Consider the following 12735-nt stretch of genomic DNA (forward strand, 5'->3'; position numbering starts at 1 on the left):
AAATATTCTGTATTTTTTAAGTCACTCAGCTTCATTTTGAAAGGATTAATATAAGCCTTCCTACTTTAAAGGCTGCTAGAAAAATCATATATTTGGACATGCTATGCTACTGAAGCACTCTGCAAACTCTGGCTCTAACTCAATGGGTCATAAAAAAATCAATGTAACAGTTCATAATCAGCATTTTAAGAAAGAGAATAGTGTGCAATAAAAATACTGTAATATGCTGGGCACGGTGGCACATATCTTTAATCCCAGTGTGCTCAGGAGGCAGAGGCAGGTGAATCTCTGTGAGTTCGAGGCCAGCCTAGTTTACAAAGCTAGTTCTAGAACAGTCAGGGATATATAGAGAAATACCATCTCGATAGATAGATAGATAGACAGACAGACAGACAGACAGACAGACAGATAGATAGATAGATGCAGCTGTAATATACTACAGACTGCAAAATTAGAAAAGGTTATGGCAAATTTCTTTTTCAAAGAATATTTATATTTGCTTTCTTGGAGACGGGGACCGAACCCTGGGCCTTGTGGCCACTAACACTCTAGTACTGAGTTATACTCACAGCTTCATTTTTTTTCAATTTGATATATCTGTGTTTGTACAAAGCCATGTCTGTATTTGGTCATGATATAAAATGTAATTTGGGGTAGTAAAGATATGCAGCTTTACACAACATTGCTTTCTCTTTATTACGCCTTCAGATGGCTCACATCTAAGAACTGCTTTCAGAACAGGAGAGTCATTTTATGATGAATCCTTAACTACCAGCTCTATGTACATTGGTGGCCTCACTGCTATTCACCCATGCTAAACAGAGGTGGCCAAAAGTAGAGTGACAGCTAGCCATAAAGAGAAATGGACCATAAATTTAAAAATAGGTCTGAATAAGGATTTGGTCCTCCCTACTTCACAACAGAAAGACAAAAAAAAAAAAACAAAACCTCAGATAAAGAACAAAACTGATAAATATTTAAAGCATTTTGAAGTGTTGAGGTTTAACAGAGTCTTGTTATGCCCTTTAATTGGACTATAACAGACTAAAGTTTCTGAGAAGTTGCAAAAAAATGTGGTCAGTTACTGAGTCTTGAGTAATTAGTAGAAAGAAAAGAAAACAGAACAGAGAGGACTCCCAGAGCACTGGGCTTCAGAGCAAACTTGTCACTGGCTGTATTGCTCCTCCTGCTGCAAGGAAGCAAAGAGTAGGTTAAACCAATGCACGCAGACAGAGGACTGCTTCACATTTTTGGCTCAGGCTCTGCTTTCTGTATATAAAAGCCCTACTAGTGGCTCTATTAAATGAACATTTAACATTTACTATTTTGTTTATAATGCTTAAAACAGTAATGTTTGGCCTTGTCGGCTTACAAAATAAATCATAGATGTCCTGAAGCTGAGAAACATGGCTCGGGAAATATCTCTACTAGAGAGAGGCATCCCTTATATAGGCCTTCTAGAGACTATGCCCATCAGCAGAGTCTGACCATGTTAGAAGACATTAACATGTCTAGCCCTGTCTAGACATCTGCAAAGATCTTTACATGTGCTTCAAAAAAATGCCAAAAGATTTTATTTAGCTAGTTTTCAGTTTTAGTGAGCATTACCCCATATTAAAGTTGAAATAATAAACAAAATAAAATTAACTATTCAATATTAGCTAAGATAGCACAAAATCAAAGCAAGCGCCCTCCATTCACTGTAATCCAAACTCTCAACTCCCAGAGTCTATTTCCTATTAAGATATTAAGTAATTTGACAGGTGACAATAAAATGTGATTTAAATAATCATCTTGCAAATTAAGGCCTCTATTTTATTTTTTTAAGGAATGGCTTGTGGCTAAGCACGGTGTGTACTAAGTGACAGCAGTACTTGGGAGGGAAAGGCAACAAGGGGATTAAAGTTACACCCAGCCCGGGTTACATAGTTAGCTCCAGGCTAGCTTGGTATATATAAAAACCCTATCTCAAGCAACAACAACAAAAGTAAATCCTAAAATGTTCCCTATGCTGAATATTCATGTGTCAATCTTAACTTCAAAACTTCATCAGAATCCAAGTATCTAGCACCACCATTTACATCCAGGAAACTGCCTTGGTATCTGAAATGCCTCCTAGTCTCCCTGCTCCAACCTCTTTTTATAGTTACTCTGCATTCAGAATGGCCAGAATCATTCTTTTAAAAATGTAACCTAGATCCTGCTATTCTTCTCTTCAAATCCACCCATTACTTTCTATAACCCTTGGAAGACTATCTCACCCCAATCTTTGCCCACCTCCCTATTCACCCCTCCCATAAAATGAAGCTAGTTTAGCAATTTGACTGTCACAGAAGAAAATAAAAGCTTGTGAATGTGGGAAGAACAATGGACAGGCCTTGGCGGTCCTCTCCTTTCCCTTCTTGGACACAAGTTGCCCCAAGGGAGTGATTTTGTGTTCCTACTCTGTCTCCCTTCAGCAGCTCTGGCTAAGGTCCCTGTGGACTCCTGTCCCATTGCAGGATTTAATCTGTAGGAATTTCTGGCTTTTCCTCTACTCTATCTGTAATGATGGTAAATTTTGGCCTTCATTCATCATGCTTGAGTAATGAGTCTTATTTTCCAACTGTTTAGACCCTAAGCAAGGAAGATTACTAATTACACAGGCAACTACAAGCCCTAAAACCCCAGAGCACATACACACAAGGCACACCCACCTTGTGTATGACTACACAGAATGATCTAAAAACTCCTATCTCTTTGTGGTGTGTTTAGAGTTGAACCATTTTCTTCATAAACTTTTCTATTTTTTATGAATATTTATTCAAATAAATATGAGCTATTTTTACAAGCAGAAAACAATTAGTCAAAATCAACTTTCTCTGATGACCATTAAACAGGGCAAAGCTGGGGATGCAGAGGAAATCATGAGCTAGGCTTTGGATATGTAGTCTAAGAAAACTGAAGACAGGGCTATGAAATCATTTCTCTAATTATGATTACACATAATGTGGATGAGAATTCAAGGCCAGCCTGGGCTAAATAGTGACAATTTAGAGACAAGTACAATGGCATGCACCTACAAGCATAGCACTCAGAAACATAAAGCAGGGAAGTTCAGTGTGTTCAGAGTCACCCTATGAATTCAAAGCTAGCTCAAGGTTAGCATGGGCTACACAGCAAGATCCTGTCTCAAGAAACCAAAGATGTGGTGGTGATGGGGGGGGGCAGGGTGTTTTTATCTTGTCTGAATATGTCACTTTGTCCGAATTCAAGTCAGCAAACCATGACAAAACAATCTCATCATTCTTTTGAATCGATTGTTTTCAGGCCGCTTCCATCAGAATTATTCCTACTTAAGCCATAAAGTGATATCCTAGGGTTAGAGTTTCTGGCTCTACAACTTACTAGCTGTGTAAAAGTAGGGAAGTTTTCTCATCTAAAACATTGCCTAACAATACTTACTTCACAGTATTGTCCTACAAGGATCAACTGAGTACACATATACATGCGTGTGTGCGTGTGTGTGTGTGTGTGTGTGTGTGCGCGCATGCTTGAGAGTGAATGAAACACGTGGATCACTACCTGGCACAAAGTAAATGTTTAATAAATATTATCTATTATTAATACCATATGTTTTGGAAGACAACAGGCTGAAAATACTGTTAGTGCAAATAAACATCACCATACACTAAAGGCTAAATCAATCTATAACACACTCATTTGATTGTTGATCTCACCCTAACCTTTGCCTACCTAGCAACAACACTAAACACAAAAGAGAGTGAAGTCTGAAAACAGTACAGTTAATTACTGAGTTCACATTTAAAAACAAAACAAAAGACAACTTCCATTTTAAAATCTCATCTTTTTAGTGAGTGAAAATATTTTGCTGCAGTTTGGTCCCTGGTGATGGGGAACGTACTTAAACTGAAGATATCCCAATTGGTGAGATGAAATTGACCCAAGCTGTCAGGTGGGGAAGGGATGATTCAAACAGTGACACACTGCAGTGATCTGGTTGGTGTCTGCCTTACTCTCCGCCTGTCCTCTTCAGGCTGAGCAAGCTCCAGTCTAGTTGGCCTCTATCAGTTTGTTAAGTTTGCTCTTTCCTGGGTCTTTGCACTTACTACTGCTGCCTGTGGGCTTTGCACCAGTTATTGCCTGTGATGTGTTGATTCATCCTGACTTCTGGAAATACCATTTCAAATAACTCCAATACAATGTAATGACAGAGTAAAGATTAAGAATGGTTCTCGAGCCAAACTGTCTGTACTCTACCCTGTCCCCGTGTCTCCAACTGGAAGAGGGTGAGGCTATAGACACTCAAAAGTTCGCCAACAGCATCTCTAACCAGGGACAAAGAATTCAAATACAGGAGCCTATGGGGAATATTTCTAATTGAAAATAGAACAATGCTCTAGGACTGGCTTCGGTTGTGCTACTTACTAACTCTGATATTGAGTAGGCAACTCATTCTCTCTGTGTCTAACTTTCTTCATAATAATAGCATTTATATGAGAACTAAGTGAAATGTTACATATAAATCAATTCAAATATCATCACACCAGAAGAGAGAAAAATGACAGCTCCATAGAATAATTGGCAACTTATTTCACTTTTATCTAGACTAAAGGGTTCTTCTAAAACCTTATACAAATCTTTATAATTTTTATTTAATATTTTAGAAACTAGAATTGAAGTAATTTGGGAGAGTTTATATAGTTGGTTTTGTTTTGTGGTATAAGAGGTTGGACCCAGTGCTCTACTTATCTACCCCAGGCTACCTCATGAGCTACCCAACTCTACTTATCTGTACTTTGAATTAGAGACATACTTTATATAAAAAGCAGTAACTGAAATAACTTATTTATGGCATGAAGGCATGATCCCTACCTAGTTAGGCTATGAGTTTTGTAACTGATAATGTACTCAAAGTGCCCGGACAGGGCACGCACAGAGCACCACCTTAATAACTATTGGTCGACCTCCTTTTTCCCTTCTAGTGGTAAAACCACAGAAGAGTTTCTGTAGCATAGTAGAGTTTGATCTCAGGATACTATTTAGCTTAGGAACTCATACTGACTAGTAGCAAATAATCCACATTTTGCCTATATGTCTTGGGTTGCATTTACAAACATGCTACACTGTCATACACTCTGCTGCACTCTACTTCTCCTAGGTCTCTTCATAGTTTTCTAGATCCTCACTAGCAAGCTAAGAAGAGACAAACATCTACATCTGGGTTTCTAACATTGCTCTTAGTATTTCTCAGGATTTTCCCCCTCAATGTAAGACACCAGAAACCTTTTCCAAATTATCTGGTATTTAAAACTTGTTGAAAATATTTTCCTCCATAAGTTACTACCATCCTTCCTGCTTAGAGTTATCATTGTAATGCTCTTACTTGACTCTCTATAATGGGGTGAAGGCTATGAATTATTAAGTGATCAGTCTTGCAAAAAGAAGGGAAAAGACACCTGGCAGAAGACATGGGACAGGAGACAAAGCTGTAAATGAACCTTAGACTCTGAAAACTATTTAATGACCATTGTGTACTGCCACTAAAGAAAGATGAAGTTGCATTCATAGACTATAGAGTAATTAGAAACCCAAAGGTCTTCCATACATTACGTCTGAGGTTGACACAAAGGGGTATGTCACAAAAATTTTAAAAACAAACCCGAAAGCAATTATTTTTGGTAGAAATATTCTCAAAGATAAATTTTTAATGAATTCTTCACACATCTTCACATGTGTAGATAGAAGAAAATGATTAACAACTATGTAAAAATATTTTCTAAGTCAGAGTTATATGACTCTTGAAAAATACACAATGCATGACAGATTTATCACAAAGTAAGTCTTGGAATGAGCATACAACATAATATGGCAAAGTATCACAAATTTTCAAAATCTTTAGCTTTTAACATGTTAACACCACATTTAAAAGAAATTTGGGCTACTGCATTGGGTATTAGAAGAAAGGAGAAGACAAAAATTCTTTCTTCAAAGTCAATCATAGTAAATACACATAAAATATAGAAACTCTTACAAAATGAAATGATGTTCTTATTTTCAGGGCTATGACAGCTTCAGAAAAGGTCCAAACACAAGAAAAATGGGGCTAAGGCAATAGTTCAACCGGTAATGTGTTTGCCATGCAAACATGAGAGTCTGACCTCAATGCTCTGCACCTATATAGAAAGCTTGGAGTGGTAGCATGAACCTGTAATCACATGCTGGAGAGGCAGAGCCAAGGAGAGGCAAGCGGCTCTCTGCTCAGCAAGCCTAGACTAAAGGGAGCACCCCAGATCCCAGAGACAGACCTTGTCTCCAAAAACAAGGATGGTGGCCCCAGAGGAACAACACCCAAGGCTGACTTCTGACCTCCACACATACACATAAACTGTCCTATCCGATACATGCACCACAGGAAAAGTTACGGAAAGAAGTTAGCAAATAAGAAAATTTGGTTGAATTTAATACTTGAGGTGAGAAAAAAGGATCCCAAACATGGGTTATGGAACTGAAGATCACGTTACACAAAACAGCTAGATTCAAACAAACACATACTGTCTGTTTTCTCTCATGTAGAATCTAGATTTTTTTTTTAAAAAAAAAATGAACTAAGAAGGGCTCTATTTGGAAAGAGGGAAGGCAAGAGATGGTGACAAGGGAGTGAACATGAGCAATGTACATGGCAAACATGTATGAAAATTTCATAATAAAGTTCAACATCATTACACTGAATACGTGCAAATGCTGGTACTCATTAAAAGCTCAACATCATTACATTGAATATGGGCAAATGTTGGTACCCTTTAAAATGTACATTATGAAAATTTAAAAGAAAATAATATTTAAGAATAAAATTTTAAATCTTGAGAGATATTTTAATATAAGGCAGCAGATAGCATCCGTGAGTCTTCAAGTAGCAGCTCCAGAGACTCAGGGGTCCCACAGCATCTCCAAAATATCCTGTTTGTTTTAGTTTATTCTTCTCTGTATTAAGCTTTTTATCAATTACTTGACAAGACTCTAAAAAAGATTATTCAACAGAGAGTTTTGAGACTCTCAAGAAAGCCTTTCAGATTTTTACAGAGTGGCTTTGGTCTGCTGGTTTGGTAATGTCAGAACTCTTTCTCTGTAATGTAATCTCAATCTCTATCTTATCCAAAAGGAACACCACCCTAGAGACCATGGGATTATCTACTCTGTCCTCTGTCTTCCCCAATTCTGGGTTTTAGACAAGATACCACTTGCTCACAGATAATCTCAGAGATAATTCTCATTTAAATTTCTTTTGTCTTGTTCTCAGTGAAGTAATAGGGTTGCAAGAATATCAATTAAAATGTTCCTCAAGTAGACAAACACCAGGATGGTGGACAAAAAGAATACAGGAGAGGTGGCAAACACAGTAAGAAAACAAATTCTTTGAAGAGTATAAACTGCATGTATATCCTACTATAAAATTCTTTTAAATTCTATTAGCATATATTAGCTATAAGTAATAACAGAGTTTTTATGAGAATTTCATGCAGGCATATAATGTGCTTCTCACCATATTCACGTCATTACCCGTTTGTCTCCCACTCCTGCAAAACCTGTGACTGATAGCACACTGATTAGCGTAGGTCTAGAACAGAGGTTCTCAACCTGTGAGTCACAACCCTTTGGAGGCTGAACAACCCTACAGGGGTCATATACCAGATATCCTGCATCAGAATTTACATTACAATTTATAACAATAACAAAAGTACAGTTATGAAGAAGTAATGAGATGATTTTATGGTTGGGGGGTCACCAGAAGATGAGGAACTGGACCACAGAATCAGAAAGGTTGAGAACACTGCTCTAGAGGAAAGGGAGATCCTCGGGACACAAGCACTGTCACTAGCAGATCCTGCATTTGTGAGGAAGTGCTTTGTTCAAGGTATGTTAAAGGGAATTAAACGCAAGCTCCAGGATTAAGGTGGCAACTGTGACAGTTTCACCTTCTCATCACAAACGTGCCATCACACCACCTTTGGCCCTGTGTAACGAGCAGTTGCTACTAGCTTTTCTCCCTTCAACTGTCATGTTTCTGTGATTTGGATGGATAGATAGATGATAGATAGATAGATAGATAGATAGATAGATAGATAGATAGATAGATAGATAGATATAGTTGAAATAACAATTCAAAATTATTTTAAAATCTGTTTTAAATCAAAGAGTATTTCCCAGTGAAGCTTTTTCTTCTCATTTTATTTCCAGCTTATACTAATATAAAAATAAATAAATATAAGAAATAGGATACAGTCTAGTAACTACATGTTCACATGTTACTAAAGTCAGCAAAACAGAATTAAAGACTGGAATCAGCAGGATGTCTTAGGCCCTGATCCCTTAGCAGATGGCTTAGAACACTGACCCTCACACCTTGCTTTGTTTTTCACAAAATTGGAAATGACAAACTGCCATTATTTCAAGATATGTGAGATTGATCTTCAAAAATTACACTCAATTTTATTTTAAAAATATAGTAATAATGAAAACAGGTCCTAAGAGAAAGACACCTGTGTGTAAAGCATTCTGAAAACACTACTCTTAAAGCTCCACAAGAAAACTACGTGTTGTTTAAGTTAGCAGTACCCACAGACGATGAAAGCCAGTTACTAGAAGATTTACTGCTTGGTTAAAATTCAGTTTACGATTCAAAGGCATTTTAAAATCTGTGTGCTGTTATGAAGCTTTATGGAGTTTACAGTGGAGATGAAAACAGAAATAAAAAGATCTGACAAACAGAAAATGCCGAAGATATTTCCAGCATTATCAGTAGGGTTTCCCCCCATCATTACACTTCACCTTACTTCAACACAAATGACTTTACCTCCCTGAAAAGACAAGGATGCTCCCTAGGATCCTGTTCAAAACGTAAATGTTTTAAAATATAACCGTTTGAGGAACAAAGATGAAAAGATTGTTTTTATTTTATGTATGTTTTATGTATATGGATGTTTTGTTCGCATGTGTTTCTGTATCATGTGTCTGGTGCCCTCCAAGGCCAGAAGAGGGCATTGAATTCCATAAAACTAGAGTTACAGACAGTTGTGAGCCACAAATGGATATGAGAATTGAATCTGGGTCCTCTAGAAGAGCAGCCAGTGTTCTTCACGGCTGAGCCCTCTCTCTAGCTTCCTTTAATAAACATTTTTAAAATTCAAATGTGAACTCCATGAAGGCAGGAAACTTTTTATCAAGGCTCTTAAAATCTAGAATATGGTCTAGCATATAAAATATATTCAATAAATACTAATTAATAATTTGACAAGAACCTTTTACTCAAGTAAAGAATTCAAACTGTATTACAACATTTATAGGGTAGGTCAGACGCACAGTGGATAAAGGACACTTGCCCACAAGTGACTTCTGGGACCTACAGTAAAAGGAGGAGCAGAGTCCAGCAGGTCCTCTGGCGTCTACACACGCCCCATGGACAAGTACACCCCCAACAAACCACACAAACAAGTAAATAAAACGTAAAAGATCTGACAACATTTGCATACAACTGTAACACTGGTAGCCTCGACTCTTTTACCTATGAAATATTTTCCTTTCACACCTACACTAACTAAGGCCTTTAAAGCTCATTGGTAATCTACAGAATGAGTTAGGAGCTTTCACTTTCATTGTTTCTGCAGATCTTTTCAGTTCAAAATCTATTAACTAAAACTATAAAAAGAAAACTTAAACCTATTAAAATAGTCTGACATAGAAAAGAATATTAAAATAAAACATTATCTAAATTATTATAGAAATCATTATAAAACAACTGAAATAATTTTAGATTTTTCAGTTTTCTTATATCCTTTAAAAAGTGTTTTCTGGTTTTCTGTTCAGTATTCCTCTGTATTACGAAGAAACATTTTTTTTCAAAGTGAAATTGAGATTTTTAATAAGCCATACTATAATTTTTAAATTTTATATCAAAAGGGTAAATTTATCTTAAAATTACACTCTAAATCAGAGCTGGAACGTTGGCTGAAATACTGGTTATTATAAAAAAAAACAGTACTTGATAAACTAATACTGCAGCTTAAATTATTCAAAATTCAGGAAATTGAAATTCATAGTATTTTAACAAGATGTTTGTCTTCATGCTTTAACTATCTACTGCAAACAAACAAACAAAAAAGATTTAAAAGTCATAGACTTCAGCTGGGTATGGTGATAGACACCTTTAATTCAGCACTCTGGAGGCAGAGGCAGGCTGTCTCTGTGAACTCAAAGCCAGTCAGGTTTATATAGTGAGTTCAAGGACAGCAGAACATCCAGGGCTACATAGAGAAACCCCATCTCAAAAAACAAAAAAGGTTTTGGCTTACTGTCAAGTTTCGATCCCAGATCTGTATGCTTCCATTCTGGCAGGCAGCTGCCACAAGGTTCCCATCTCTACTGTACGTGCACGTAGTGGGAATGACCTTTTTACCCTGCATTGTCCGAGGTTTAAAAACGCTTTTTTGCTTCTTTGGATTTTCAACTTCCCAAAGCCTTACAGTCCTAAAAGGAAAAGAGGGAATATCATTTATTAACAACAGATTGAAAGAAAAGGCCCAAAAAGACTACTTTTTCTTTCTTTTTTTTTTTGGAATTTCTTTTTACTTTAATTTATTTTATTAAGCTATACCTTTCTTTTAAGGATTTTTTAATATACTATATATTAAATAGTACTAAAATATACTAGTATAAAATAGAAAGCCACATTTATGAATATTCATAGAACTAAAGAGGCAGAGATCTGTACTAGAGCACTGGACTAAGTTCCCAAAGTCCAGTTGAAGAGTGGGAGGAGTGAGAATATGAGCAAAGAGGTCAATACCATGATGGGGACACCCATTGAAATAGTCTACCTGAGCTAATGGGAGCTCACCAACACCAGCCTGACTGCGAAGGAACAAGCATAGGACCAAACTAGTCCCTCTGAATATAGGTGACAGTTGCATGGCTTGAGCAGACTGAGGGGCCACTGGCAGTAGTACCAGGATTTATCTTTACTGCTTGAACTGGCTTTTTGGGACCCTAATTCCCTTTGGGCAGATACCTTGCTCAGCCTAGATATAATAGGGAGGGCCTTGGACCTTCCCCAAAGCAATGTGCCTTACCCTCTCTGAGGAGTGGATGGGAGGTGTGGTGGTGAGGGTAGGTGGAGGGAATGGGAGGAGGGGAGGGACTGGGAACTTGGATTGGGTATGTATAATGGAAAAAAAAATAAAGCAAACCATTTGAATGCCATCAAATCAAAAAGCAAGTAGCAAATTCTACTTCACATCTATCAGTTATTTGTAGTCCATGCTCTATAATGCAATTGATTCCAAACTCTACGATTGTATATCTTGACCAGGAGAGCTGTTAGGCATATGCCGCCTATTGAATGCACATTAATTTATAAATTAATAAATTATATACTCTATAGTATATACCATAAAATGCACTAAACTAAAAAAAGAAAAATTCATGCCCCATTCTAGAACCCAAACAAAAACCCCATGCCTCTGGGAGCTAAACAGAAGCATAGCTCTTGGCCTCTGAGCTTTCACCAAGGGGCAAGTCACAGCAGCTAGGCCTGGGGCACAGCAGAGTAAACTCCTACTCACTCCAGGGACAGGAGCACTGCCCTGAGGGAGGTTTAAATAGACGAAATTATTAGATACAGAAAAACAAAAATGAGGTCAAAACTTCTAGTAGAAACTATACAGTTAAGACAAAAAGAATATCCTTAAAGTTTGGTGGGGGGCGGGGGGATCTAATGTTTTACAGACAATAAAAATGTGTTTAAAAAGCAAGCTGAAATCAAGGCCTTTTCAAAAGACAAATATGAGAAAACTTACTGCTACCCAATATGTGATAAAAGGTATGTTAAAAGAAGTTCTTAAAAGTAAAATCCAAAAACAAATAGAAGCCCAAATCTACATAAGGAAACTGAAGGCTAACATAAAAGACATTTTAAAAGATGTTCAAGTCTCTTTAAAAACCACATGGCAATAAGCAATATTAAAATCACATATTATGAGGCTAATAATGCATGTTCAAATAAAACAAATGAGAGTGCTAGAGCACAGGCTGAGGCAGAAGAGTGGAAGACAGACTGGGAAGTTAACGATGCAGTTGGTAAATCTCACCACAATCACTAGCACTATTACACAAAACCAATGTGACAATGGAGATAAAATATATAGAACAGTCCCTTTTATTAGAATTAAGAAAAGCCATAGGAACAATGTGATGAACATAAAACGGAGTGCAGACAGTGTGGACATGAGTGTCCTAAATGAGCATACCGTCCCTAGAGCCTGACAGCAGTGAAATGTCAATCAGTATTTTAGGAACAGATTTTTTTTTTGCTTTGTAAACTGCAGTTTTATATAAATATCAATATATGCACCTGCCTAGCTACACTATTAATAAAGACCCTTATTTAAATAAACAGACATTTTAAAAAATGTCAACAATGAATAAATGTTTTCAAAACATAATCTAAAGATTCCAACAAATTCACAGTAGCTACAAAAGAACTCATCTGCCTACAATAATTTACATTTGGTTTACTCTATACTATATTGCTTTGTCTTAGGAGATATCTTTAATACAAATGTGTGGTTTACAATATTCCCATTATAAAAGAAAAAAATAGATTCACACAATGTTTCATAGGCATTTATTATGCCAAGTATCTAAACAATTACTCCCATTATTACATAAGAATAAAATGAA

At 36.8% G+C, this 12735-nt stretch overlaps 1 protein-coding gene across 1 annotated transcript in view; it reads right to left on the reverse strand.

Moving 5' to 3' along the window:
- Wdr70 (WD repeat domain 70) overlaps positions 1 to 12735 on the reverse strand; it is a 213957-nt gene that overhangs the window by 68947 nt on the left and 132275 nt on the right. Inside the window, exon 10 of the mRNA XM_048428883.3 lies at positions 10350 to 10524. Coding sequence (XP_048284840.3) covers positions 10350 to 10524 — 175 coding nt within the window. The remainder of the gene's footprint in view (positions 1 to 10349; positions 10525 to 12735) is intronic.

The sequence above is a fragment of the Myodes glareolus genome, chromosome 15 (genome assembly GCF_982192425.1).
Source record: "Myodes glareolus chromosome 15, mMyoGla1.1, whole genome shotgun sequence".
Lineage (NCBI taxonomy): Eukaryota > Metazoa > Chordata > Mammalia > Rodentia > Cricetidae > Myodes > Myodes glareolus.